Source organism: Camarhynchus parvulus, chromosome 26 (genome assembly GCF_901933205.1).
Source record: "Camarhynchus parvulus chromosome 26, STF_HiC, whole genome shotgun sequence".
NCBI lineage: Eukaryota > Metazoa > Chordata > Aves > Passeriformes > Thraupidae > Camarhynchus > Camarhynchus parvulus.
In genome coordinates, this window is record NC_044596.1 from 643755 (window position 1) to 668581 (window position 24827).

At 59.8% G+C, this 24827-nt stretch overlaps 2 protein-coding genes across 2 annotated transcripts; both read right to left on the reverse strand.

Moving 5' to 3' along the window:
- Positions 1–5647: 5647 nt before the first annotated feature.
- Positions 5648–13319, reverse strand: TNNI1 (troponin I1, slow skeletal type). Its single transcript, XM_030965676.1, has 9 exons — positions 13217–13319; positions 10641–10668; positions 9925–9928; positions 9785–9826; positions 8535–8666; positions 8362–8451; positions 7720–7896; positions 6306–6416; positions 5648–5977 (listed from the first exon to the last, which is right to left on the reverse strand). Exons 2-8 carry the CDS (start codon positions 10649–10651, stop codon positions 6309–6311), a joined length of 564 nt encoding a protein of 187 aa, XP_030821536.1. The 5' UTR covers positions 10652–10668; positions 13217–13319; the 3' UTR covers positions 5648–5977; positions 6306–6308.
- Positions 13320–20827: 7508 nt separating this feature from the next.
- On the reverse strand, positions 20828–23175 carry PHLDA3 (pleckstrin homology like domain family A member 3). Its single transcript, XM_030965811.1, has 2 exons — positions 21897–23175; positions 20828–21524 (listed from the first exon to the last, which is right to left on the reverse strand). Exons 1-2 carry the CDS (start codon positions 22246–22248, stop codon positions 21403–21405), a joined length of 474 nt encoding a protein of 157 aa, XP_030821671.1. The 5' UTR covers positions 22249–23175; the 3' UTR covers positions 20828–21402.
- Between the last annotated feature and the right edge of the window lie 1652 nt (positions 23176–24827).

A 24827-nucleotide genomic window follows, 5' to 3' on the forward strand; every position in this document is an offset into this window, starting at 1 on the left:
ATGAATTTGCCCTGTTTCCCTTAAACCCAGGAAAATGGTCAGAGGAGAAAATCTCCTTCAGCAAGAAGTTCCCAAGGCCCATTCCCCAGTGCTGGGAATCTGGAAATTCCCCAGATTCCCCAGTGCTGGGAATCTCCTCCTTTATCTTGGATGGGTCCTGCTGGGCTGTACAGCAGCACAGAGCATTGACCTCTCATGTCTGGAGGTCTTTGCTGCCACAGAGCTCTTGTTTTCCCTGATGTTCCTCACGTCCTTTCATGTCCACCATAACCCCAAAATTTCACTCCCAAGGAGGTAAAGCCAAGGTCCAGAGCCCCTCATCTCATAGATGAAGTCATGCTGGATTTTCCCCCTGTGTGTCACTTCATACCCCTCTAAACCTCCTTTGCCATTTTATCCCCAAGTTCCAAGTGCTGCCAGCTCTTTCTGAATGTCTGCATCACCAGCCTTCCCCTCTGCTGTGACAAAATCGCAGGAATTATCAGCAGTTTGTTATCTCACTACTGTTTCCTCTCTGCTGGTTGATTATTTAGCTCTGTTTGGACTTTCCCTCTGAGCTGTGCTTGACCTAAAGGTCTTTGCTTCTGGAATCCCAGGAAAATGCTTGTGTCCCAGGTCACCCTTATCCATGGGCTCATTGATGCCTTCAGCAAACAACAGTCACTTTGTCAGACCGGATTTCCCTTAGCAAAGTTATTTAGGCCACCCTGAGTTCATCCTCAGAGCACAGCCCAGGCTGCAGGTTCCAGAGCTGAGGGTGATGAAATCAGGCAGAGAGATGAGTCTGTGAGGGAAGGGATGCCCAGAGAACCCATCTGGTGTTTATCCAGACCCGCTCCGTTCTCCAGGCTGTCCCATGTGCTGTTCCAGACCCGCAGCCCCCAGGGGAAGGCTCTGTGCTCGTGGCCCAGGGAGCAGAGCTGCAGGATGTGCCCTGAGCCTTCTCCCCTGCTCTGCCCAGGGGAGCTGCACCTGCCTGAGGAGGAGCCCAGAGCTTCCCCTGGTGTGATCAGCAGAACTCATTAATACCCTCTAAGGAGCTAGACCAGTTTCAGCAGGGCTGTTTTTTCCCTTGGGAACAGTGTCCTATGTCTCATCACAGTGCAGAGCCTGTTTCTTTGGCTACAGGGTGGTGGAGAGCTCCCAGTTTGCACAACTGTGTGTAATTATGGCGTTCCTCAGCTTCTCCTGGGGCCCAGCTCTGAACCCTGCACCTCCATCCCTTGTGCTGTGCTGGTCCCTCAGCCTCAGCCATGGCTCAGCTCCTCTCTCTCTCCTGAGGCTCATCCCTGCTGCTCTGCCATGGTGGAGCAGCATTTCCTTCCCAGGCTTCCCTCCTGAGCTGGGACATGGGGCTCCATGGCCAGGACAAGGGGTTTTCACTCCTGCTTGGCTCCATCCCACCACAGCTTCCAGAGCTCCCGCCAGCATTTAAAAGCTCTGGAGGAGCTGGAGGTCTCCCTCCATCGCTGAGATGGTGCTCTGCAGGCCCTGGAATGGTCCAGGGCTCTCCCTCCCCCTGAAATGTATTCAGCTTTTGGAGAGATGTGTGTGATGGTACAGAGAGAGCTCTGTGAAGGGTCTGGAATTGGTGCTTGCTCAGAAACTGAACCATGGCCTTTTCTAGGACAGGAAATATTCCTAGGAAAGGAATTATCTACTGTCTGAACTGCCTGGCACCAGCTACCAGAGGGCTTATTTTCCTTTAGAATTTAGCTTTTTATTAAAAAAATTAAGACAAATCTTGCTTCAGAAATTGCAGCATGGTGCCTCACTGTCCTTCAGGTTCCCTTTCCATTCCTGCAGATTGGCCTCCTCATCAGATGCCATCCCTGTGACACTCCAGATGTAAGGATGGCAAACGAGGGGCATCCCCCAAAAGTGACACCAGTGCAAACCTCTCAGGTGCTGCACAGAGCAGGCCTGGCTCACAGGCAGCAGCTCCCTGCACCCTCCCAGCACGGGCAGTGACAGAATCCCAGGGTGCCTGGGGTGCAAGGGACCTCTGGGGATCAGGCAGGGTCACCTGGAGCAGGGACACAGGGAGATATCCAGGTGGGTTTGGGATGGCTCCAGAGAGGGACACTCCAGGCCCTCCTTGGGCAGCTGCTCCAGGGCTCTGTGCCCTCCAAGGAGTGAAGTTCTTCCTCATGCTGAGGTTGAATTTCTTGTTTGGGTTTGTGGCCATTGCCCCTTGCTTGTCCTGTTCCTGGGCACCCCTGAGTTGGTTGTGATTCCTGAGGAGTCCCTGAGCAGTGAGGGACAGGGCTCAGGCCCAGCAAGGGCAGCTGGACAAGAGGGATGTGCCCTGCTCACCCTGGACCCTGCTCCTCCCTGGGGCTGCAGCACCTGGGGGACTCCAGGAGGGGAAGATTCCTTCCTGCTTTTTACCACAGGGGACACACAGGACCAGGGGGTTGTGCCATGGCCCTGCCGTGGGGTCTGACCCTGCTCCCAGAGCCCTCAGGAGCTCTCAGCTCAGGGACTGCAGCCTGTGCCAGCCCTGTGCAGGGCAAGATGCTGCAGCCACCTGCAGAGGCCATGGAATAAACTTCACTCCCTTCCCATCACCACTGACCTTTCTCCCATCCTCTCTTTGCAGCACCAGCCTCCAGCTGAGCTGCAAATATTCAGGGAAATATTTGGGCACAGTTCAGGTGTCTCTGAGCGTGACTGGTCAGCAAGGAGATCACACAGCCCCTGGGTGACTTGGAAGGGACCACGTTACAACCAACAAGGAGGGATGTTTTTGGAAGTCCATACTGTCTTGATTATTTTTTTCCTTCTGTCTAATTTAATTCAAAATTTGTGTAATTTTAAGTGCCTTGCTTTGATTTCTTTCAGTCTAGGCTGCAGTGGAGAAAAGTGCAGCACAGTGGGGACTGGGCTCTGCTCAGCTCAAGGAGACAGGGCTGACTTCCAGTTCCTCTGGATAGAGACACCAGTGACTCCTCCAGCATCAGTCTCTCTCCCTGAGAGCAGCCTTGTGAACTCCCCCATTTGGGCTGAATTTTCAGTAAAAATGTACTGGAGGGTTCCTTTCTAATTCAGTGAACAGAAACTGTGGTTGTTGTCACCTGGGAGGGAAAAGCCATGGCACTGCAGAGCTGTGGGCTGAGGAAAGGCAGCAGCACCCCTGGGTGGAAGGCTCAGCCTTCCCTTTGCCATGGCAGCCCTGGGCCCAGCTGGCCCAGGGCCACAGGGCAGCTCCAGGGCAGAGGCCGAGAGGAAGACTTGGATCAGTCCCTGATCCAACCAGGAGAGCTCAGAGCTGACTGTCCCATCTTCCCCTGGAGATTCAGTCCCCCTAAAAGAGATTCTTTTCCCCTGCACTTTTTCTGTGTTCCTAATAGAACTGCAATCTGTAGAACTTTGTTTTCTCATGGCAGTCAGTGTGGTTTTTCACCAGAGAGGGATGAACATGGGACCCAGTGACTGGGGAGCATTATACCTTGAAAAAGTAGGGAATCTTATAGAGGGAAAAATTTTGGGGTGGGTTTTTCTCTCCCCACTCAATCTAAAACACAAGGTGGCCTCATGAAGCCATCTGTAGCCCATGACAAGGGCATGTGGGCCCTGGGACCTTGCTGAGCACACCTGGCTGCCTTTAGGGCTGCAGATTCTCCCTGGGGAGCCCCTAGGTTTGGCTCTGCAGCAGTTTTGGGTGAGCAGGATCCGAGGGCAGGCTGGGCACAGGGACAGGGACAGACACAGGGACAGGGATAGCCTGAGTGCCCAGCACTGACCAGGGCCTGCTGCACAGCACCCAGCACCCCTGTGGCGTTTCATCTCCCTTCCATCCCTCCCCAACCCCACAAACCCCACCCCTGTTTTTTAATTACTAAATTAGCATAATTGTACTAAGCTCAGAGAACTGTACTCAGCCCCTGCTGTGCCGTTTTCTGCTTCTGTTCCAGCCCTGAAGAAGGCTTTGTTTCCACGAAACTTCTCTTGCATTTTCCAGCTCTACCAGTTGGTCAGGTCACAGTTATTAACTCTCCCTGCACATCTTTCTTCCTCTGCCAGGACCTGTGTGAGTTCCCTCTGGGGATTCCTGGAGACATCCCAGGATCTCAGACCTCAGCACTGCTCCTGCCTGGGCCCTGAGCTTGGAGGGGAGAGCTGCAATCCAAAACCTTCTGCCTCCAGAGTGGGCACCATGGCAGACCCTTGGTCTCACCACGCACCCCTGGGAGCTCAGCCACCCGTGCTGGTCATGACAGAGACACTTCCCAGGGCTGGGCCTGCCTGGAACCTGTGCTGGGGTGCCTGGGATGGGGACAGAGGAGTCCTGGCACCCTGCTAGGCTGCAGCTGCTTGGCCAAATTAAGCTTGAAAAGATAAAAAATGGGCAGAAAAGGCTCTGTGTGCCATGCAACTGCTCCAGTCCTGCAGAGGATGCTACGGGGGTGAAAGGGTCAGGTGGAAGGACAAGGACTGAGCATCCCAAAGCCTGAGCCAAAGGAGCAGATTATCCAGTGGCAGCCTCCTCTGCTCCAATCCTGATTTGGGGAAGAGTTTGCATATGAGTTTTGAATCCTCCATGAAGGAGCTGCAGGGTGCTGTGGCAGCCTTGAGTGCTGGTGGCCAAGCTAGAGTATTGTCCCCCCTCACCCTCTGTGGCCAGGGACAGTGAGCAGAGCGGCTCAGGATCCCTGAATTGGCCGAAGGAAGGGATGGGATGCCAGAAGAATTCAGCTGTCCTGGAGACAAACCCCTGAAGCCTCTCCCTCACTCCCTCTGCCAGCCATGAGCTGCTGTGGAAGTCTTGCAGGACCATCTGCATGGGACCATGCTCTCCCATCCCCTGCTTTGGGAATGCAGTGTTTTCCTGGGAAGGCTGATCTCTCTGGAGCCCACACACTGTTTGATGCTGTTCCCTTCCAGCCCTGTCTGGGACCTGCCCTTTGTTTATTGCATTTTCTGCACTTTACAGGCTCACTCCAAAGGGATGGGGGGTGCTGCAGCACACCCTGGTGTGGGCTTGAATGTGGGGATGCTGCAATTCCTCTGGATACCCTGGGAACATAGACAAGGCACTGCTGTAACTACCAAGAGCAGCTCTGCATGTGGGCTGAGCATCTCCTGCAGTGCCCCCAGCCACGAGACCCAGCAGTTTGAATTCTCACAAATTCACCCCTCCAGCCCTGCTCCACAATGAGCTGGCACATTCCCAGCTGCTTTCACTGACCAGCTGCAGTCTGAGGGGCTGTGACACAGAAATGGTTGGGCTGGGGGGAAGCACGGGATGTTTGGCCTGAAATATGGATTCATCTCTGGAATTAAACCTTGAAATGCCCCAACTGCCACAGCTGCAGTGCTTGTGGTGGGCAGCTGGTGGGGAGCTGGTGTCTGAAGCTCTGAAGGCTTTTCCAGAAGCAGAGGAGTGGGGATGGAGAGCAGGCAGCTCTATTCCCCCAGGCTGGTGCTTGGGGAGCTCTGCAGCCCTGGGGCCCAGCAGGGCTGGCCCTGACCGGGGCCGGTGGGCTCAGCAGAGCTGTGGGATCTGAGGAGCAACCCAGGGCTGGAAGGGATGAGCCCAAAGCCTGTGTGAGCCCAGGGAGTGCAGTCTGAGTGCCAGCATGGGGACACTGCAGGGTGACCTGGCCTGGCCCTGGGCAGAGTTCCCCAGTGAGGAGTGCACATGGCCGAGGACAGTCCTTTAATGCACATCTCGGGGTGCCACGGGGCACAGGGGGGCACAGGGGCAGCTGCTGCCTCTGGGGCAGCTCTGCAGGGCTGGGAGGGGTGGGTGGCAGTGGCCCTTGGGGACAGCACGGCCTGTGGCTGCTGCAGGGGGACGCTGTGCAGGAGCGGGGCTGAGGGCACTGCTGGAAGGAAGAAGCTCAGGTCTCCTTTCCACACCGTTGTCCTTGTGTTCCAGCTCAGGGGGAATTCAGGGAAGGGCACAAAGGGACAGGGGAGCAGTGAGGGCAGGCTGGCAGCAGGGATGGGGACGGTCTTCCTCCCAGTGCTCCTGTGGGAAAGAAACAGCAGAAGGGCAGAGGGGCAGAAGGGCAGAGGGGCAGAGGGGTTGAGGGGCAGTTTTGGCTGTGGCTGGTGCCAGCAGTGCCTATGGGATGAGGGTGGCACAGGCAGCACACCCAAAGGGCAGCACCCAGGAGGAGAGGAGGGGGGCTGGCAGGCACCCCACGGCAGGGAGGTGTGGGACAGACCCCAGCCAAGTGTGGGGTGGACATGGGGACGGGTGGCCTTTTTCCGTAGGGAGTGGGGACATTTCTGTGTCTCTCCAAGCACAGCCCAGGAGGCTGAGGGAGCTCAGGGGGATCAGGAGCCAGCCCTACCTCTCACTGCCCCGTGGGGGACTTGGCAGCGTCGAACATCTTCTTCCTGCCCTCCATGCCCGACATGGCCTCCACGTTCTTGCGCCAGTCTCCCACTTCCACAGGGCGCTCCTGCCGAGGGGCAGGGCTGGGCATGAGGCTCTGGCAGCCCTGCCCCGACCCTCCCCTGCACAGAGCCTCAGCTGGGACACAGCTGCCCCTGGCAAAGCCCCTGTCCCTCTGCCATGTGTCCTGCACAGGGAGCTGCCTGGGGAGGTGGCAAACAGCGCCCTGATCTCCACAGGGAGCTCTGGATCCATGTGGGTACTCCCCTCCCCAAAGCCCGGCCAAGCTGCATTCGTGCACCAGAAGGCTCAATAATCCCAGAAAGATTTCTTTAGGACGAAGAAACCACGTGGGACTTTGGGTTTACAGCAGCACAGTGGGGCAAATGTTTTTACTGAAGTAAAAACACTTCCTGCATTGCCCTCACCTTCTCTGAGCCTTTGGTGGGGACTGGGGTTGTTGTTGTGACAGTGGGGGCCTGGCAGACACTTCCAGAGCAGAAGGGGAGGTGACAGCAGCTCTGGGCAGGTGACAGCAGCTCTGGGAGCCCTGGTGTCTGCTCTGCCCCCCCAGCATTTGTAGGTTACAAGCTGTGCCCCAACACCATCTCACCACACCTAGAACAAACCCAGATCTGTTCTCCACCTGGTGCCCAGGGCTGTAAGTAGAGTTTTCTGTCCAAAGGGCTGGAAAAGTGCTATACCACAATGGGGTACAAATGAAAAACAGCTGAAAATTGAGATTCTCATCCAATTCTGCTCATCCAATTCTCATTCACTCTGCTGGGCTGGAATGAGCTGGTGAAAGCCCTCTGGGGAGAGGGGATCCCCAGCTGTGCCTGGGGATGAGGCACAGCTCCTGCTGCTGGGGCACCTGCACACCCCAGGCAGGTTTGGGCATCGCTGGCAATGAGACTTTCCCTTCTCACACCTCTGCCAGGCAGGTGGGAACTGGGCCATTTATCTCAGGCCAACTGCTGGGCTGCTCTGTCTTATCTAATCTGAGTCTGGGAGTTCCCTGGGAGATTTCTGGGTGTGATTGTGCCCAGCAGGAGCTCTCGTGGTTCCCTACAAGACCAAAGATCAAACTCTGCATGTGCAGCTCAGCCGTGGTGCTGGGGGGGCCAGGTGAAAGACCCCCACACACTCTGGGAGGGAAGAGCACCACGGACACTGCCCTAAATCTCACCAGTTACCATCCACCTGGCCCAGTCAGACTGGTCCTACGTGGTCCCACAAGATCTCACAGTGGGAAGGGCCTCACAAGGCTCTTTCCAAGGCTGACGGGGGTGAACACAGGCTGCCCTGGAGAAGGGCAAGAGCAGCCCTGGGAAGTGTGTCCATCTCCAGCCTCCAGAGGAGTCACCCACCTTCTCCGTGTCCTCCTTCTTGACAGACTTGAGGTTGGCCCTGAGGTCCATGGACACCTTGTGCTTGGAGCCCAGCAGAGCCCTGAGCATGGCGTCGGCCGAGACGCGGACCCGGCGCAGGGGAGGCCGCTTGAACTTCCCCCGGAGATCAAGGACTTTGATTTTCAGATCTTTAATCTGCAGGGGCAGGGGAGGAGCAGGGGTGGGAGGTCACTGCTTGGCTGCCTTGCACAAAGAGCCCCTGTGGGAAGCAGGAGCTCTGGCAGCACCGAGCCCCAGAGGGATCTGCTCCTCTCCTGTGGGACCACCCCCGCCAGGGCTCTGCCCAGCCAGGCTCAGAGCTGGCCATGGGCTGGGCCCAGCCTGCTCAGGTGGCAGCTGTGCCACGAGAAGCTCTCAGACCCACAGGGGTGACCAGGAGAGTGGGGAACCTCTCTGTGGACCCCGAGGACAGTTGGGATTCCCTTGGGCAGGGATGAACCTTGCTCTGAGTGGTGCCTTGCAGAGCAAACACCAGCCCTGAGAAACCCCTGGTGCCTGTCCCACATCGCAGCCCAGCCTGGTCCATGCCACATCCCCATTCAGGCCAGAGGTGCCACTGGGAAGGAGTTTCCAGAAGGAACCAGCCCGTTCTCCTCCTACCTCCCGGGTGTTATGGTTGCATTTCGCTTCAATGTCGTATCTCTCCTCATCCACAATTTCCACCTTCTCGTGCAGCTCCCTGCACAAGTCCTGGGGCCAAGAAAACAGGAGAGAGGTGAGTGAGGCCCCTCACGCTCCCAGGGAGCTCAGTGCACCCTCGGGCTGAGCAGTACCTGGAGCTGGCTCAAGGAGAGCCCGCTGGTGTGCAGTGGGGTGACCCTCTCAGACAGGTACCTCTCCTTCTCTGCCTGCTTGTCCACAATCTCCTGATCCCACTCCTCCTTGGCCTTGGCCAGCATCAAACTCTGTGAGCACCAGGAAATGGCACAAGTGTGAACAGGCCCGTTTCCCCTGAGCCACTCACACCACGTCTGTAGGATGGGACTGACTCATGTGCCACCCCCTCCCCGCTGTCCCCAAACACATCAACGCCTCCTCACAGCTGGGTGGGTGGGGCCGTGGGGCTGTGGGGCCATGGGGGGCTGTATGTGGGCCATGGGTGTGGGGTATGGGGCCGTGGGGAGAGGGGGGGGTGGGGTGGGGCGTGGGGCCTGGGGCTGTGGGGCCAGTGGGGCTGTGGGGCCATGGGGCTCTGGGGCCATGGTGCCGTGGGGCTGTGGGGCCATGGGGCTCTGGGGCCATGGGACTGTGGGGTTGTGGGGCTGTGAGGCCATGGTGCCGTGGGGCTGTGGGGCCATGGGGCTGTGGGGCCCATGGGGCTGTGGGGCCATGGGGCTGTGGGGCCATGGGGCTGTGGGGCCATGGCGCTGTGGGGCTGTGGGGCCATGGGGCTGTGGGGCTGTGGGGCCATGGGGTGTGGGGCTGTGGGGCCATGGGGCTGAGCTGTGGGGCTGTGGGCCAGTGGGGCTGTGGGGCCATGGGGCTGTGGAGCTGTGGGGCTGTGAGGCCATGGTGCCGTGGGGCTGTGGCCATGGTGGCTGTGAGGCATGGGTGGGGCTGTGGGGCCATGGGGTGTGGGGCTGTGGGGCCATGGCCGTGGGGCTGTGGGGCGTGGGGCCATGGGGCTGTGGGGCCATGGGGTGTGGGCTGTGGGGTGTGAGGCCATGGTGTCGGCGTGGGGGGGCTGTGGGGCCGTGCTCCCGCTGGCTGCTGACAGTGGCTCTGCTGGGGCGGGCGATGTTTATCCCAAGCCAGAGCCCGGGGAGCTCCCAGGCCTGTGCAGGAGCACAAACGGGCTGAGGCTTCAGAGCTGAAGGTGCGGGGGTCTCTCCCCACCTCAGTGCAGGGGAGGTTTGTTTGGACCACAAATCCCACGAGTGAGAAGAGAAAGGTGGGTGGGAGCTGCTCCCCACAGCCCATCCCTGAGCTTTCCTCACCCCTGTCCCACCGACCACGTGCTGTAACCTGGCTCCTTTCCCCCAGCGAGACAAACCCCAGGGAGTTTCCAGCCCTCGGGACTCACCTTCAACAAGAGTTTGCGTGAGGCTGTGATCTTGGATTTTCTCTGGGGGAAAGGGGAGGGAAGGAAAACACCCTTTGAAAACAAACGCGCAGCAAACACAGAGCAGCACCAAGGGCTCTCGCAGAGGGAAAGGCACTTACCTCCCTGCAGGCGGGGGAGCAGCCAGGGAGCAGCAGAAAAAACAAGAGAAGAGAACAGGGCATCAAGGAATGAGAGTAAAAAAGAGGGGACAGTCAAGGAATGCATCTCATGTGGTTGCAGTTGGCTCCTTATTTCTGTATCTCACAGCTGCCACCAGCACGTGAGCCAGGCCTGAGGTGAAGGTGCCCTCTGGAAATGCAGTGGGAGCTCAGGGCCACAACTAAGAAAGCCAAAATGTCACTCAGGTGTGACAGGTGAGCTGGCACTGTGCCCATCGTGCCAACCCAGCTCAGGCCCTGTGGTTCAGACACCCTCATTGCCCCAGTCCCACTTCAGCTGGGTCGGGATGCTTGGATGCTGCTCAGGTTCACAGGGTTGGGACATCCCCAGGTCGTCGCTCCAGGAAAGCTTTGCAGGGACTTCCTCCCTTCTCTGCTCACCAGGGAGCGTGTTGGATTTGTGCAATGTGCTACAGAGAGCCTCACGGCAAATCCAGAGGTGCTCCCTCCCCTCCAATCTGCATTTGGGGATCTGGGAAAGCCCCGAGGTTTGAACTGGGACATTGAAAGGGCAAACAATTTGCATTTAAAGCCGGTTTTTGCAAGGGGGATGGCACAGAGTCTGGGGCAGGGCAGGGTCTCCCAGCGGATCCTCCCCGAAGGGACAAGCGCAGCCGGGCGAGGCTTTGGGGATCCCGGGGAGCGCAGCTACTCACGGCTCCGGCATCGCGGCGAGGGCTGCTCCTGCCGAGAGAGGGAAAGCGGCTGAACCCAAGGAGCACATCGCAGTGCACCCAGGCACAGGCAGCAGGGAGCGATGCCGAGGCGCTGCTGCCCCGCGCTGTCGGCTTTGGGAAGCGGCCCCGCAGCTCCATCGGCCTCCGTGCCCGGGGACACGGGCTGAGCCCCGGGCTCCGGGAGAGCCCGCCCGCATCCCGGCAAGCTGCGGCGTGCCCAGCCGGCCCTGCCGGGCTCGGCCTGCGGCTCCTCGGGGCTTTTCCCAAGCTCCGAGCTGCTCCCCCGCCCGCCCCAGCTCGGGGCAAGGGACGGAGGCTGGAAACATCAGGAGAAATGGAGGTGCCTCGGGGGTTCCCCCGCTGGGTCGGCTCAGGAGTCCTGTCCTGCAGCTCCCGTGGGCAATGGCAGGGATGGGAGAGCCAAAACCCACCCGGGGAAACGCCACAGCAAAGGGCAACAACTCTGCTCTGAACCGGGCTGAGGGCTGGGGGTGCCCAGTCTGAGAAATGAAGGATCCAGGGAGACCTGAGAGCCCCTTCCAGAGCCCAGAGGGGCTCCAGGAGAGCAGGAGAGGAACTCTGAGACAAGGGATGGAGGGACAGGACAAGGGGAATGGCTCCCCACTGCCAGAGGGCAGGGATAGATGGGATATTGGGAAGGAATTCTTGGCTGTGAGACCCTGGCACCTGCTGCCCAGAGCAGCTGGGGCTGCCCCACCTCTGGCAGTGTCCAAGGCCAGGCTGGACAGGGCTTGGAGCAGCCTGGGATAGTGGAAGGTGTCCCTGCCATGGCAGGGGTGGGACTGGATGGGCTTTAAGGTCCCTCCCAACCCAAACCATTCAGGGATTCTCTAAGTCAGACCCCACAGCTGAGCAGGTTCCTTCAGCAGTCACAGTCCAGGTGAAACACTCAGGGTTTCCTATTTTACATTTGCCTGGTGATCCAAGCCCTGGCAGCTGCTCCAGCCCATGTTGCCCCCCTGGCCCTGCTCTGACCCCTCCTGTGCTGAGCAGCTGGGGCACCCTGTGAGTCCAAGCAGCAGAAAAATGTGGGGGAAATACCAATCCTTGGGTTTTTTGGTTTTTTTGGGTTTTTTTTTTGTTTGTTTGGTTGGTTGGTTGGTTGGCTTTTTGTTTTTTTTTTTGGTTTGGTTTGGTTTTGGTTTTTTTTTTCCTCAAATGGCATTTTCCAGGCGTGGGTTTAGTCCTTTTCCTTGGGAGTGAAATGGACAAGCTAGGATTTTTTGCCTTGATCCTTTTGCATCCCCTGATATTTGGAAACTGTTTTTTATACCCCAAGGATTCATGCTGGGGGAAATGAAAAGCTGGTCTCAAACAGCTGCTCACAGGTTTGTGTGGAGCCTGTGCCAAGCAAATCTCAGGGCATATCCTGGCTCTGTTCCCTTGTCCCTGTTCCCTCCCCATGTCCCCACAGCTCAGCCAGATATATCCTGAATAAATGAAGTTCGGGGGAAGGGGGGGAATGTAATAAAATCCCAGCAGGAATCATCTTCCCCAGAGCCTCCCAATCCAGATCCCAGATTTACAAGGAAAAATCCCAAGAACAGGAATTTCTTTGTCCTCAAACCACATCCAACATTCCATTTCCTGCATTTGTGGAGGTTTTTGGTGCTGTGACAAACATCCCAGAGGACAGCAGGCAGCACTGGTGCCTTGAGCAGGCTGGGTTCCAGCTGCTGCCCCCAAGTTTATTCTGGGGGTGGCAGAGAAGCCTTTCTTTCCCTGGAGCTGAGAGGGCTGGGAGCAGCCTCAGCGTTTCCATTGTCCCCTGCTGGAGCAGAGCCCGGCATTCCTTGGGGTGGGATCCACACTGCACCTCAAGCTCACGACCTCTACCAAGGTCAGTCACGTTTTAGGGCCAAATGGTCCTAAATTGGCTTCCCAACAACTGCAGGGACTCAGCTGTGCCAGTGAGACATCCCCAGCAATCCCCAGTGCCAGGACTTTTGGGCTCCAGCTGGGTCTGGAGCATCCATGAGAGACTTTGGTCCCTGATGGGGATGAGAGGATCTGGGCAAGCTAATTCTGTAATATTTGCACTGTCCCAGCTGTGAAAAGCTTGTAAAGCTTATTGAACCACTGGATAATGGAAATCCTTAAAAGAAATAATCCCATAAACCCAACCACAGTCAATTCTGACATCCTCCCCCATCCCAGGAGGCTGGAGATAAACCACAAGCACTCTCCCAGCTACCAGGAGGGAGCTCTGTTCCCTCTGTTCCCATCCCGAACCTCCCACCAGTGAGCCAGGCTGGAATACCCAGCAAGAGCTCCTCAAACAGTCCTGTTTGCCATGGTTTGGGAAAAAACAGGCAAATACCAGCTCAAAGTCTTTGTCCCCATTGCAGCCTCACCAATCCTCTCTCCAAGAGCAGAGGAAATGTCTGAGCCACCTCAGAGAGGGGCAGAAATTCAGGCAGATCCTCGTGCTGGGGGCTCCTGTGTGTCCCATGCCAGTGCTGGGGGTCTCGTGCCCATCTCAGCCCCAGCACACCCCGGGGGGACAGGGGACAGTGGCAGTGGCAGTGCCTTACCTGGCTGTGCAGGAGGGAGGTGACGCCTGGCTCGGGACAGCCGCGCTCTGCCGGGGCTGGGGCTGAGGGGGGATATTGAATCCCAGCCCTGCCTGCAAGTGGTCGGTAAAAATAGCACAAATCCCCTCCTCTGCAGGCATCTGCTGCAAGCCCCGGGAGTGCTGGGACTGCTGCTCACACCTGGGGCCCTGCCTGGAACACAGGGGCACACACAGGTCACCCCTGTGTCACTGCACTTGTGTCCCAGGGCACCCACAACCCTCCTTTGATTCCAGGGCTGTTTGCATGGGAATCATCCCGGACTGGTTTGGGTGGGAAGAGACCTTAAAAATCATCCAGCCCCAGCCCTGCCATGGCAGGAACACCTTCCACTCTGCCAGGTTGCTCCAAGCCCCATCCAGCCCGGCCTTGGACACTTCCAGGCATGGGGCAGTCCTGTGCATCGTGGGCACCCTGTGCCACGGCCTCACCACCCTCACAGGGAAGAATTTCTCCCCACTGTCCCCTCTATCCCAGCCTCTGGCAGTGGGAAGCCATTCCCCTTGTCCTGTCCCTCCATCCCTTGCCCAGTCCCTCCCCAGCTCTCTTGGGACCCCTTTGGGCACTGGGATGCCCCCAGGGCAGCCCCTGCTCACATGGGGGTTTCTGGGGGTCACACACACAGGCTCAGGCTGCCCAGTGCCAGGGATGCTGTGGGGATGGGCTGGATCCTCCTGGCACCTCTGCCTTGTCTGGTGTGACAGAGCTCCAGAGATGCTGCAGAAGGCAGAGGAGGGGGTGTGAACAGCCTGGGAGCTGCTGCTGTGCTCAGCCCTGCATAGTGGGGCACACACAGGACAGTGCTGGCCAAGGGGACTCCTGGGAGCCACCAGAGGCACCAGAGCAGGACAGGGAACCACAACAGGCCAGGCTGCATTGCTGAGGGGTGATGGTGAAAACCACCAACTGTGGGGTCACACCTCAGGCCAGGTGGGGTGGGGACCAAGAGGGTGCAGTCCCCTCTCTAAGGAGAAGGAGCAGCCCCACTCCCCCAGCACAGCACTGCAGCTTGGCATGCTCAGGCAGCTCCCAGCCCTCACAGGCCCTGAGGTCTTCCCCATGAAAAGCAGTGGAAAAGCTGCTGTCTGTCCTCACTGCTCCCCACAAAGCCCCTTGCCCAGAGTCCCTTTGCATGACAAGGGCTGCAGGGCAGGCAGCACCTGTTCCCCAGGATATTTTTAGGGACAAATTTAGGAGCAAACAATTCCCAGCGTGGGGCCCAGCAGGGACAATGCCTGGCATGTTAATCCTGGGGCTTTTATGGCCAGGAGGGACACACAGCTGCAGGAGTGGGGCAGCTCCCATGGTGGGGAGCACAGACAGCCCCATCCTGCAGAGCCCTCCCAGCTCCTTCCCCCTGCCTGGGCACAGCAGGAGCTGCTGGCAGGTGGGTGACAGCAGCACTGGCAGCGGCAGTGCCATCCTCGTGTGAATTGCACCCAGCAAGTCCCAGTGGGCAGGGGAGAAAGCCCCCTGCATCCAGCCCACCCCGGGACCCCTGCAAGGACCCTTCTCTGGCTCCAACGCCAGCACAGAGGATCTGCTCTCCCCTCCGAGCAGGAGGAGGAGGAGACTTTAACCAGCCCCGTCAGACCTTTATAAGGAAAAGCCCCCTCGGGGCCAGGCCTCCAGCATCTTTCCTCCCGGATGCCTTGGAATTGTTTTCGGAGCACAGAGGAGCCAAAATTAGCCCGTGACAACGGCGCTGCATTCCCGCAGCTCCGGGGATGGGGCGGGGGCTGCTCCGGATGCCATCTGCTCCAGTCTCGGGTTTCATCCTCTTCTGGGACCCGGGGACAGGAGGAGGAAAGGGCAGGAGCGGGATGGGGCAATGGGAGCCCTAGATTTGGGGTTTTTCCATTTCAAAGCCCCGCTCTGCCATGGGGGCTGCACAGAGGGACTGGCAGGGGACCGAGACGTCCCATCCCTCCTCCCCAGCTGACACAGAGGGGACGTTCTGAGTCCCCATCCCTGGCTCACACACCACAGGGAGCTGCCTCCAGGTGAGGGGTTGTTTTATCAGGTGCCACCTGGGCCGTGGACACCACTCTGAGCTGCTGGGGGTGGGAAGGATCAGGCTGGAAATCTACAGGGTAAAGCAGTGCTGAGGGCAAATTCAGAGCAAAATAATAAAAATATATCTGGGATTGGCTCAGTTGGTCAGAGCTGGGTGCTGATAACACCCAGGTCATGGGTTTGATCCCCATTCACTTTAGAGCTGGACTCAATCATCCTTGTGGGTCCCTTCCATCTCAGACTATTCCATGATTCTGTGATTTCTCCATGTGCTGCTGCTACAAATCAAATATCCTCCTGATACTGGGAGCCCCTGGTTGAAGGGAAGGGTTCCCCATGGGCTGCCACCAAGGGGATGGATGCCTGCAGAAATTTCCCAGAGAGCTGTACAGGGAGGTCAGACCCAGGCAGGAGGAGGTCCCCAGGGACAGCTGCTTGTCCCTGAATGTCCCTGGGATCTACAGGTCACCTGTGTTTAGTCTCTTACAGGTGGAGCCCCTGGCATGTGTTTAGAGGGATGGGGCATTTTCCCCCTCTGGACTTTCCAAGTCCCTGGAGGGTGTTGGTGGATCCCCCACACCCATGGCAGGGGCTGCCAGAGCTGCCCAATGGCTCCTCAAGGTCTTGGGACTCCAAATGCAAAGGTACCTGACTCCTGTGAGCAGTTCAGCTGCCCCACATGAAGCCAATCTCCCTGAAGAAATGGACTTGAAGCAATGCTGGAGGGATCTCTTCCCCTCCTCTGGAACCTTCCCACCCATCCTGTCCTCACCCTCTCCCAGCCACCATCCTCGTTCCATCAACCCCGATGGAATTCACAAAGCCAACAGCTCCCAGAGCATCCAGGACAGACGTAGAAATGACAGCTGAGCCTCTGGTGTCCTTTGGGACTGATCCTCACTGCCACACTCAAAGTCCAGCACTGGGGGGTGACAGGAGACCCCTCCAGCTGCACCAGGCTTGTCACAGGACTGGGACGGATGATGCCCCACAGACTCACCATGGTGTGGGAGAAGGTTTTCCTTCTGTGGGACAGCTCAGGGACCAGGGGACAGCGAGGTCACCCCCTAAGCTGGGTGATTGCAAGGCTGCAGGGTCAGGTGGCAGTGAAGTGGTGAAGGGCCATGGGACTTGTCCTGAGGAATGGTCCCCGTGGTGTTCCTCCTGCAGACCATCCAGCAGGAACGCAGCCAGTCCCACCTGCTCTGTGGATTGGTGACAGTGCAGTGGAAGCTCCTGGGGTGCTTCTCTAAGAGCTGATGCCTACTGCAGCCATGGGGGGAATTTCCTCCCCCTGCTGCATCTGTGAACAGATCCCACCAAACCTGAGGGATGCCCCAAGATGGAAAGGGGGCAGAATGTGGATAATCATCACAGCCCAGCGTGGGAACCAGCACAGCCCCAGGCCAGACCCCAAATATTCCCCAGGGACTGAGACCTCTCCCAGCTCATCTGCCCCACTGATCTTCACTCCACTGCATCAGCCCCACCAGGGCATCCCCATTTCCCACTGCCTGGCAGGGCAGAGGCTCCTCATCCCTTTGGGATGTGCTGCTCCATGTCCTGCTCCTGTCTCAGCCCCCATTCTGGGAACCCCAAGCTCTGGAGACCCCCTGGGCCTGGTGCAGCTCAGGAGGGTGCCTGTGCCAGCCCCTCCATCCTGGGGAGGGACTCGCCCTTCCCACTTGGCTACAGAGGGCAAATCCATTGGAGGCAGCTCTGGGGCTGGATGCAAAGCAGGACAATTATCCCAAAATGCAAGAAACACCTTCCACTACTAGAAATATCATGGCCAGTTTGTTTTTCTCTGCTTGAATACTTTGGGGAGGCCTGAAATGTTTGCAGAAGGTGCCAAAGCTGGGGAGGCTTCCCCAAAAGCCAAGGGGCCCTTTAGGAACAGCACAGGCTCCTGCCTCGTGCCTCTGGCGCATGGAAAAGGCTTTGTGAAATGAGGAGGAATTACCTACTTTGGGATAGTGGAAGGACATTATTGAAATGGAGCCACCCACTGCAGACTTGAAGCTTTCAATGGCTTTGCCAGTGACACATGAAACCTTCCCAGTGCTGATCCTGTGGGCTCTTCTCACCAGGAGGGGGATTTGGGCTGTTCTGTGCCAGTGGCAGCCACGGCTCAGCAGTGACATCAGTTTGAGTATCACAAAGTCCAGGCTGGTTCCCAGCCTAAGGCAAAATATTCTACATTACAAAAAAAGACTATTCCAAATAATTCAAAATTTCTAGCCCAGGCAGGGACCCTGACAGAGTTTTTGGACATTTTCAGGGTATTTTCAGATTTTTACCTCTGTCTCTCTGACACATCTCTGTATCCACTTTGGGCTGGGCTGGGCCACCCCTGCCCCCAGAGCCTCTCAGTGGCTCCTGCTCGGGGACAGTGGGGGACAGACACGTGCTGGCATGTGCTGGTTGTTCCCCCTGCAGCTCCAGCAATGTCTGGGCCTTTGTTTTGTTTCTTCCTAGTGAGTCCCTGCCCTTCCTGGGCTCCCACAACCTCAGCTCTACTGCTGGGGAATGTCACAGGCACAGCTCTGAACCCCCTGGGACAGAGTCCCAGACCCTCCAGCAGGGCCCTGTGCCAGGGGAATGAAGGTGTGAGCCCTGCAGTCCCTGCCCGGACCCCCTGGCACCCCAGGGGCTGTGCTGCAAGGACTGTCACTTCTTCCTACACTGCAGTGCAGGAGGATTCCGTGGAGATGGCCAAGCCCCCCACAGCAGTGCTGGGGACATCCCAGCCTCTGCTCCCTGCAGCATGGACACACAGACAGCAGAGCTCTGGGCAGGTGCCGTGTCCCAAACCAAAATCCAGTGATTTAGGAATTGTCATTAAGGATGGCCAACAATGAAATCATTTTAGGAGCATCTGGAGGAAATTGGACAGTTGACCTAAAGCCAAAAAGCAGAATGCTACTTGGTACAGCTGGGATTTTGTTTTGGGGGTTTTTTTTATCTAAAGAGGAACTACCCACGAGCTCAGGGATGATCCCAGGAGAAGTGGGGCAGTGCCATGCTCTCCACAGGGCACTTGGTGATGGAGGAGGTCCCACGTGACAAAAACATTGGCACCATCAGGCTGCACCTCCCTGTCTCAGCACTGTGATCCCACTGCCCTCCCTGGTGTCCAGCCAGCCCCAGACTGATCCCCAAGCCAGACCTGGGATGTCATCAGGTGGAAAAAACTCCTGTCCTCTGCACCCACTGCACCCCCGTGGTGCTGCAGGGAGGGTGCTAGTCCCTGTGGGTGCTGGCAGAGCCCCTGCCCAGGGTGGGGGCTCAGGGCAGCCCCCCAGAGCAGCCTCAGCACTGGGGCACCCTCACAAAAGTGTGGGGAGGGATGCTGGAACAGAGGCACCATGGGCTGGGAGCAGCAGAGCCAGATTTTCAGGCTCCTGCCTTTGAACTCTGGGTGCTCCACAGCACCTCTCTCCTCTCCCTGGAGGCCTGGGGGGTCCGGCCATGGGAGCCCTTGTGCTGGAGGGGCTGAGGGGCCACAGACCCACCCTGCCTCCCCCTGTTGTGCCTCAGTTTTCCCACCTCCAGGGCATTGGAAATGCTTCCCACGAGTCCTCTCCTGCTTTGCAGGCTGCCTGGAGAGTGCTGGGGATGCTCCAGCCTCTGGCCCTGGCCCTACTCCACTCCCTGGCTGGCTCTCTGAGCTGTTTATTTGTTTTTCAGTCTCGGGGTGACTTTTCCTCTGCAGAGACATTCAGCCCTCCCAGGGGAGATGAAGCCCACACACCTTCCACCCCCACGCTGCTGGCTGGGCTCTGACCCCAGCCCCTGCTCCAGGGTCAGTCTGGGAATCCACCCACAGAGGATGGGGCAGGTGTGGGTGTCTGTTCAGAAGGAAATCCCAAACCTAGAGGCTTGGGGAGCTCTAAAGTCCCTGGGGGATATGGGGTCCAGGCAGGGAGCCTGGATGTGTGCTGGACTGGATGAGGATGGAAAAGCTTGACTTTGCCTGGACCTGAAACACTGACACAGGGATTTGTGTTTTCTTATTGTCCTCTCCCTGCATTCACTGCCTGAAGTTCTCCCCAGCTCTGCAGTACCATGGCCTCTCTGCTGCCTCATCATCAGTGCCCAGGGATGTACCATGGCCAGGGCTGGTGCTTACACACCCTACTTCATAATTTTCTCTGACAGTTCCTTGCTGGCAGTTGGAAAATAGAAAATATCTATTTAGAGGGGGCAAGAGAGCAGAAAAATTGAAAAAAAGGAGTCACACTGAATAAAACTGGTAACTTTGGGAACCCTCTGGCACTGGGCACTCCTCACCCTGGCACCCAGCATGGCACAGGCTTGGGATGCTCACATGGCTTTGACTGAGCCTTGCTGAATCCCCTCACTCTGGGAGCTGGGGATCCAGGGGAAAGCCCAGGACAGTGATCCTTGCCCTGAGAATGCTGTGTGAGCAGCAGCACCTTCCTGGCCACCCCATCCCCTCCTGACACGTGTGCAAGGACCTGGTCTGGGGTTTGTCCACACAGGGCACCACACCTGAAGCATGTCCTGTGGAGGGTCCCACCAACCCTGGAGCCCCCCTGCCCCTGTCATGACTCTGGGATGGTGCAGAGCCCCATCTATACAGTGCTAGGGTCTGGCTCCATTGGCAGCCCCAGCCTGGCCCCCACCCCTCTGCACCCCCGGCCGGGGGGGTCTCAGTAAACGCAGCTCTGAGCCCCCCCTGCCAAAGAGGCTCTGCCGGGTGGAACCCCCAGTGCCTGTTCCTGCAGAGCCAGCATGAGCCTGGCCCTGCACAGAGAGCCCTGCACAGAGAGCCCTGCACAGAGAGCCCTGCCACCGTCCCCAAAGCCACCGGTGCTGCCCCGGCACTGGGATGGGACCCCTCAGGCTGGGGTGCAGGCTGGGGTACAGGTGCAGGTACAGACTGGGGTGCAGGACGGGGTACAGGTGCAGGCTGGGGTGCAGACTGGGGTACAGGTACAGGCTGGGGTACAGGGGTACAGAGTGGGGTTCAGGCTGTGGTACAGGTGCAGGTAGAGACTGGGGTGCAGACTGCGGTGCAGGCTGGGGTGCAGGCTGGGGTACAGATCGGGGTTCAGGCTGGGTGCAGGCTGGGGTACAGATCGGGGTTCAGGCTGGGGTTCAGGCTGGGTGCAGGCTGGGTGCAGGCTGCCTGGCCCGGGCAATAAGGACACCGCGCTCCGTGGTTCCCACGCGGCCGGGAAATCTCCGGCAGGATCCGCAGCGCCTCCGGCCCCGGGCTGGGCTCAGGCTCCGGCTTGCGGAGCGCTGCTGGCTCCAGGCGCTGCTGTCTGCGCTGCCTGTCGGGGCAGGGCCATCCCTCCCTGCTGCGGAGCCACAGCGCTGCTCCCGCGTCACCGGCGCACAAACCACCGTGGGAATCCCTGGGGACACGGGCGCAGCGGGACTGGGGATCGGGGAGCCTCGGGGTGGAACTGGGGGGCTTTGGAGCCCGACTGGGGGATGCTGGTTTAGGGGTCATGACTGCAAAGCCCTGTGTAGAATTTGTGCTCTCCCATGCCCTGTGGGTCCCACAAATGAAAGCAACACCAGGGTAAGAAGCTGAAAGTCTTCTTAAGGGACAGTTTTGGTACAGGGAATTGGGGTCCCCAGCATTCCCCCACAGCCCAAGGACATCCCAGACAATGAGTGAGACAATGTCCAGCAGCACGGCTGTGTCACCACACCATCGTTTCAGTGCCCTGCTGAGGGGTCCCTGCTGCAGCAGCAGCTTTCCAGCCCCTTTTTAAAACTGGGACCCAGCCACATCCGTCTGTCCCAGTGCCACTGTCACACAGGCAGAGCTCCCTGTGTCACGGATCCTTCAGGCACAGCCTCATCCATCCCGTCCTGCAGGAGAGGCCTGGGGTCCCCAGCAGTACACCAAGGTCCTGCACACAGCTGAATGAAGGGTGGTGGGGCCCCAGGCAGGGATGTCACCTCCTGCCTTGTCTGAAGTGCCAGGTGGTGGCCCTGCCTGTGTCCTGTGCCCCGCTGTGCCAAGGGGAGGTGGCTGTGCCAGCCCAGCTCTTGCGGTGCCTCTGTCCTGCCCCGGCAAGGGGGGAGCCAGCGCCAGCACCGGCCTCCCCGGGCCACTGTCCTCGTTCCCGGGCTGCACAGTGGTGACCTCACTTGCCCGCAGGGATCCCGTTCTCCCCAGCGCCTGCCGAGCCGAGGGCCATCTCCATCCGGCTCCTGGGAAGCTGCGATTCCCGGGGCTGCCCCACTGGGGCTGTGTCCAGCTGCGCCACTGCAGAGAGAAGGCTCCTGTCACCCACTGGGCCAGCGCTGGGCCATGGGGCATCTTGAGGGGACTGGGGAGTGCGGCCAGACACCATCCCCACCCCATCCCACGTGCAGGATAGCAAAGGGCCCTGCATCCCTCAGGCCAGTCCAGACAGAGGGAGGATATTAGAAAGTCCCTGTCCAGGGATACAGATAGGCCAAACCCTCCGGGGCATCCCAGCCAGTGCAGGGGGACATGGGAACATCAGCCTGCAGACCCACCCCGCTCCACGGGACCCCCTCTGTGATTCCCCAAACCGCTCAGGGATGGGAACCTGCGGCCAGGGACCTCATGCTGGGCTGGGTCCCGCTCCCTGGGCCGCGGTGGCTGCGGTACCTGCTCGGCAGCTGTGCCGGGCGCGCACCTCCTGCATCGCCTGCTGGTTCTTGAAGCGCACCAGCCCCATGGTGATCTCGGCGTTCCAGCCCGGGTCCTCCTGGGCGCAGCGGAAATCGATCTCGAGGCTGTCGTCCATCACCACCGTGAAGTAAATGTGCCGCTCCTTCCACTCCACGCACTCTACGGCCTTCATGCGGGCAAAGCTCAGCTCCTTGCGCCGCGAGCCCTTGGGCTCGAAGAGCTGCAGCCCCTTCTCGGTCAGCAGGCACCGCTTCTTCTTCCAGAGCTGCAGCAGCCCCCCGCTCCGCTTCTCCAGCAGCCCCTCCCTCAGCACCTTCTCAGGCGTCATCACGGCTGCTCGGGCCCGGGGTCCTCAGCACCCTGCGCCGGCCCAGCCGGGCATTACCCTGCCGGGGCAATCCCAGCCGAGCTCCCGGGGCCGGGACCCGCGGTGGCCGTGCTGCCCCGGGCCTGGCCGCTCCCGCCGCGGCTCTCAGAGGGGCTGAGGCTCGGGGAGCCCCATTCCGGCCCGTGCCGGGCTCCGCTCCCTGCCCGAGCCGCGTGTGGGATCCGCGCTCGCAGGAGCTGTCGCTACTTGCCCGGCCGCTCTCCCACTCGCATTCCTGCGCCTCGCCTGGCCCCTCCTGCTCCCAGGCTCCCTTCACGCCCAGGCGAAGCCCGACCAGGCCCGGCGCAGCCCCGCTTCACCCGGGAGGAGCTTCTGGGGTGCCCGAGGGCAGGCGCAGCCTCAGGGCCTCCGTGTGAACAGGCGGGGTGCGGGACGGGGCTGCATGGCAGCGCTGCAGGGTGTGTGAGGGACGGGGCTGCATGGCAGCGCTGCAGGGATGGGGCTGCATGGCAGCGCTGCAGGGTGTGTGAGGGACGGGGCTGCATGGCAGCGCTGCAGGGATGGGGCTGCATGGCAGCGCTGCAGGGTGAGGGACGGGGCTGCATGGCAGCGCTGCAGGGCGTGTGAGGGACGGGGCTGCATGGCAGCGCTGCAGGGTGTGTGAGGGACGGGGCTGCATGACAGCGCTGCAGGGTGAGGGACGGGGCAGGGCTCGGGAACTTGTGCACGACAGCCCGGGGTGCAGGGACAGATACTGGAGGGGCAAGAGCAGCTCTTGGGGGTGCAGCCCCCCGGGCACAGGGCTATAGGGTGCAGGGCTGGGGGGGTCAATGGGCTCTGGGGCACAGGGCCGACTGGGCAGGGGGCTCTGCGTAGCCAGGCAGGCGTACAGAGTGCAGTGCTACCGGGCACAGGGGGCTGGGGCTTGCAGTGCCAGCCAAGAAGGCACAATGGGCTGCAGTGCCAGGGCAAGGGCTGCTGGGTGCAGTGCCAGCTGGGACAGTAGGCTGTGCCTGCAGCACCAGCCAGGCAGGGGCTCTGGGGACCCTGAGTGCAGCCCAGGAGGAGAGACAAAGGCAGAGAACAGCAACAATAGGGACAACTCCTGACAGCCACCCGCCCTCCCAGCCACTCACCCAAGGGTGCTGGGCCACCCCTCAGCACACTGAGCTCCCACCCCTCAGAGGCCCTGAGATGGGGGTTTGAAGCGCCCAGGCTGTCCCACAGCAAGGAGCAGCATCCCCCAGCCCGTGTGACCTGTGCAGGGGGAAGGAGCCGTGGAGCGGGGCCGGGGCAGCGCAGCCCGGTCCTCCTGCCTGATCCTCCCCGCCCTGCAGCCAAACACCGTCTCCTTTCCAGCCCGTCTCGTTCCCGGCCACCGCAGCACCGTCTGTTCCCGTGCCAGCGCCTGGCACCGAGGGTTCCCCGGGCCGGGCTGGGCTGCCGGGGGCACACCTGGGCACTTGTGGGCTGCCAGGGCGGGTGATGGTCACAGGCGGCTGGGCAGCTGAATGTGCCCCTGCAAACGCTGAGAGAGTGGGTCCTTCACCCAGGTGAGGTCTGCAATGGGAAGAAATCCTCCCGGGAGTGTGCCGGGGTCACTGATGGGGGCTGGATCAGCCCCTGGCACAGAGCGCTGTCCCAGCGCCCACCCTGCTCCTGCACCCCTCGCAGACCCCAGCCCCGCAGAGCCCCCGGCTGGAGTCCCCTTCTGCCCCAGCCCCTCCATCGGTGCCGCTCCCTGCCGGGGGCTTTGCCGGCAGCCGCCGTGGCCAGCGGGCAAGTCTGCAGCGCTGATGAGATGCACCTCATTATCCCTCATTAAGAGGGCAGGGCGGCTGGCGGAGCCAGGAACTGGTTCGTGCTCCCTGGGGCCAACCTCGCCACGCTGGCAGAGATCCCGGGTGTCCCAGGAGACCCGAGCTCCTGACGTCAGGCGGCCCCGGAGGTCACCCCGAGCACCCCAGCGCTTCGGAAGGGGCAGAGCAATGTGGGTTCCCCAGCAGAGCAGAGTGGGTTCACCCAGCAGAGCACAGCACTGTGGGTTCCCCAGCAGAGCAGAGCACAGCACTGTGCGTTCCCCAGCAAGGCTGTTTTCCCACACACGGGTAATGCTCAGCTCCAGGGATGCTGAGCCCTGGGAGCTCAGGGGGAACAGTTTTGGGACTGTCAATGTTCTGGTAATCTGGGATGTCTGGGCAGTTCTGGCTCACCATCCAGCTCCAGCTCCATCCTCACAGCCCAGGGAAGAGCCAAGGGCTGCCAACCCGGCCCCTCTGCTCACTGCAGTCACTGCTTCTCCAGGCACCAGCCACCAAGGGAAGGAGCTGGTCCCGCAGCCCTGGGTGTGAAGGAGTTCTGGGAACATCCTCTTCCACTCCTGTCTCCCCAGCTGTCCATTCCCAGACACAGCAGGGGCAGGGCTCTCACCCGGCCAGGCTGCACATGGCACCTCCTGCCCTGCAGCAAACCCTGCAGGACCTGCTGTGCCAGGCTGTGGGTGAGCCAAGGGCTCTGCTCTGCTCCGTGGGCTGCCCGCAGCTCATCCCATCCACACGGGCCCTCAGGGCAGGTGACAT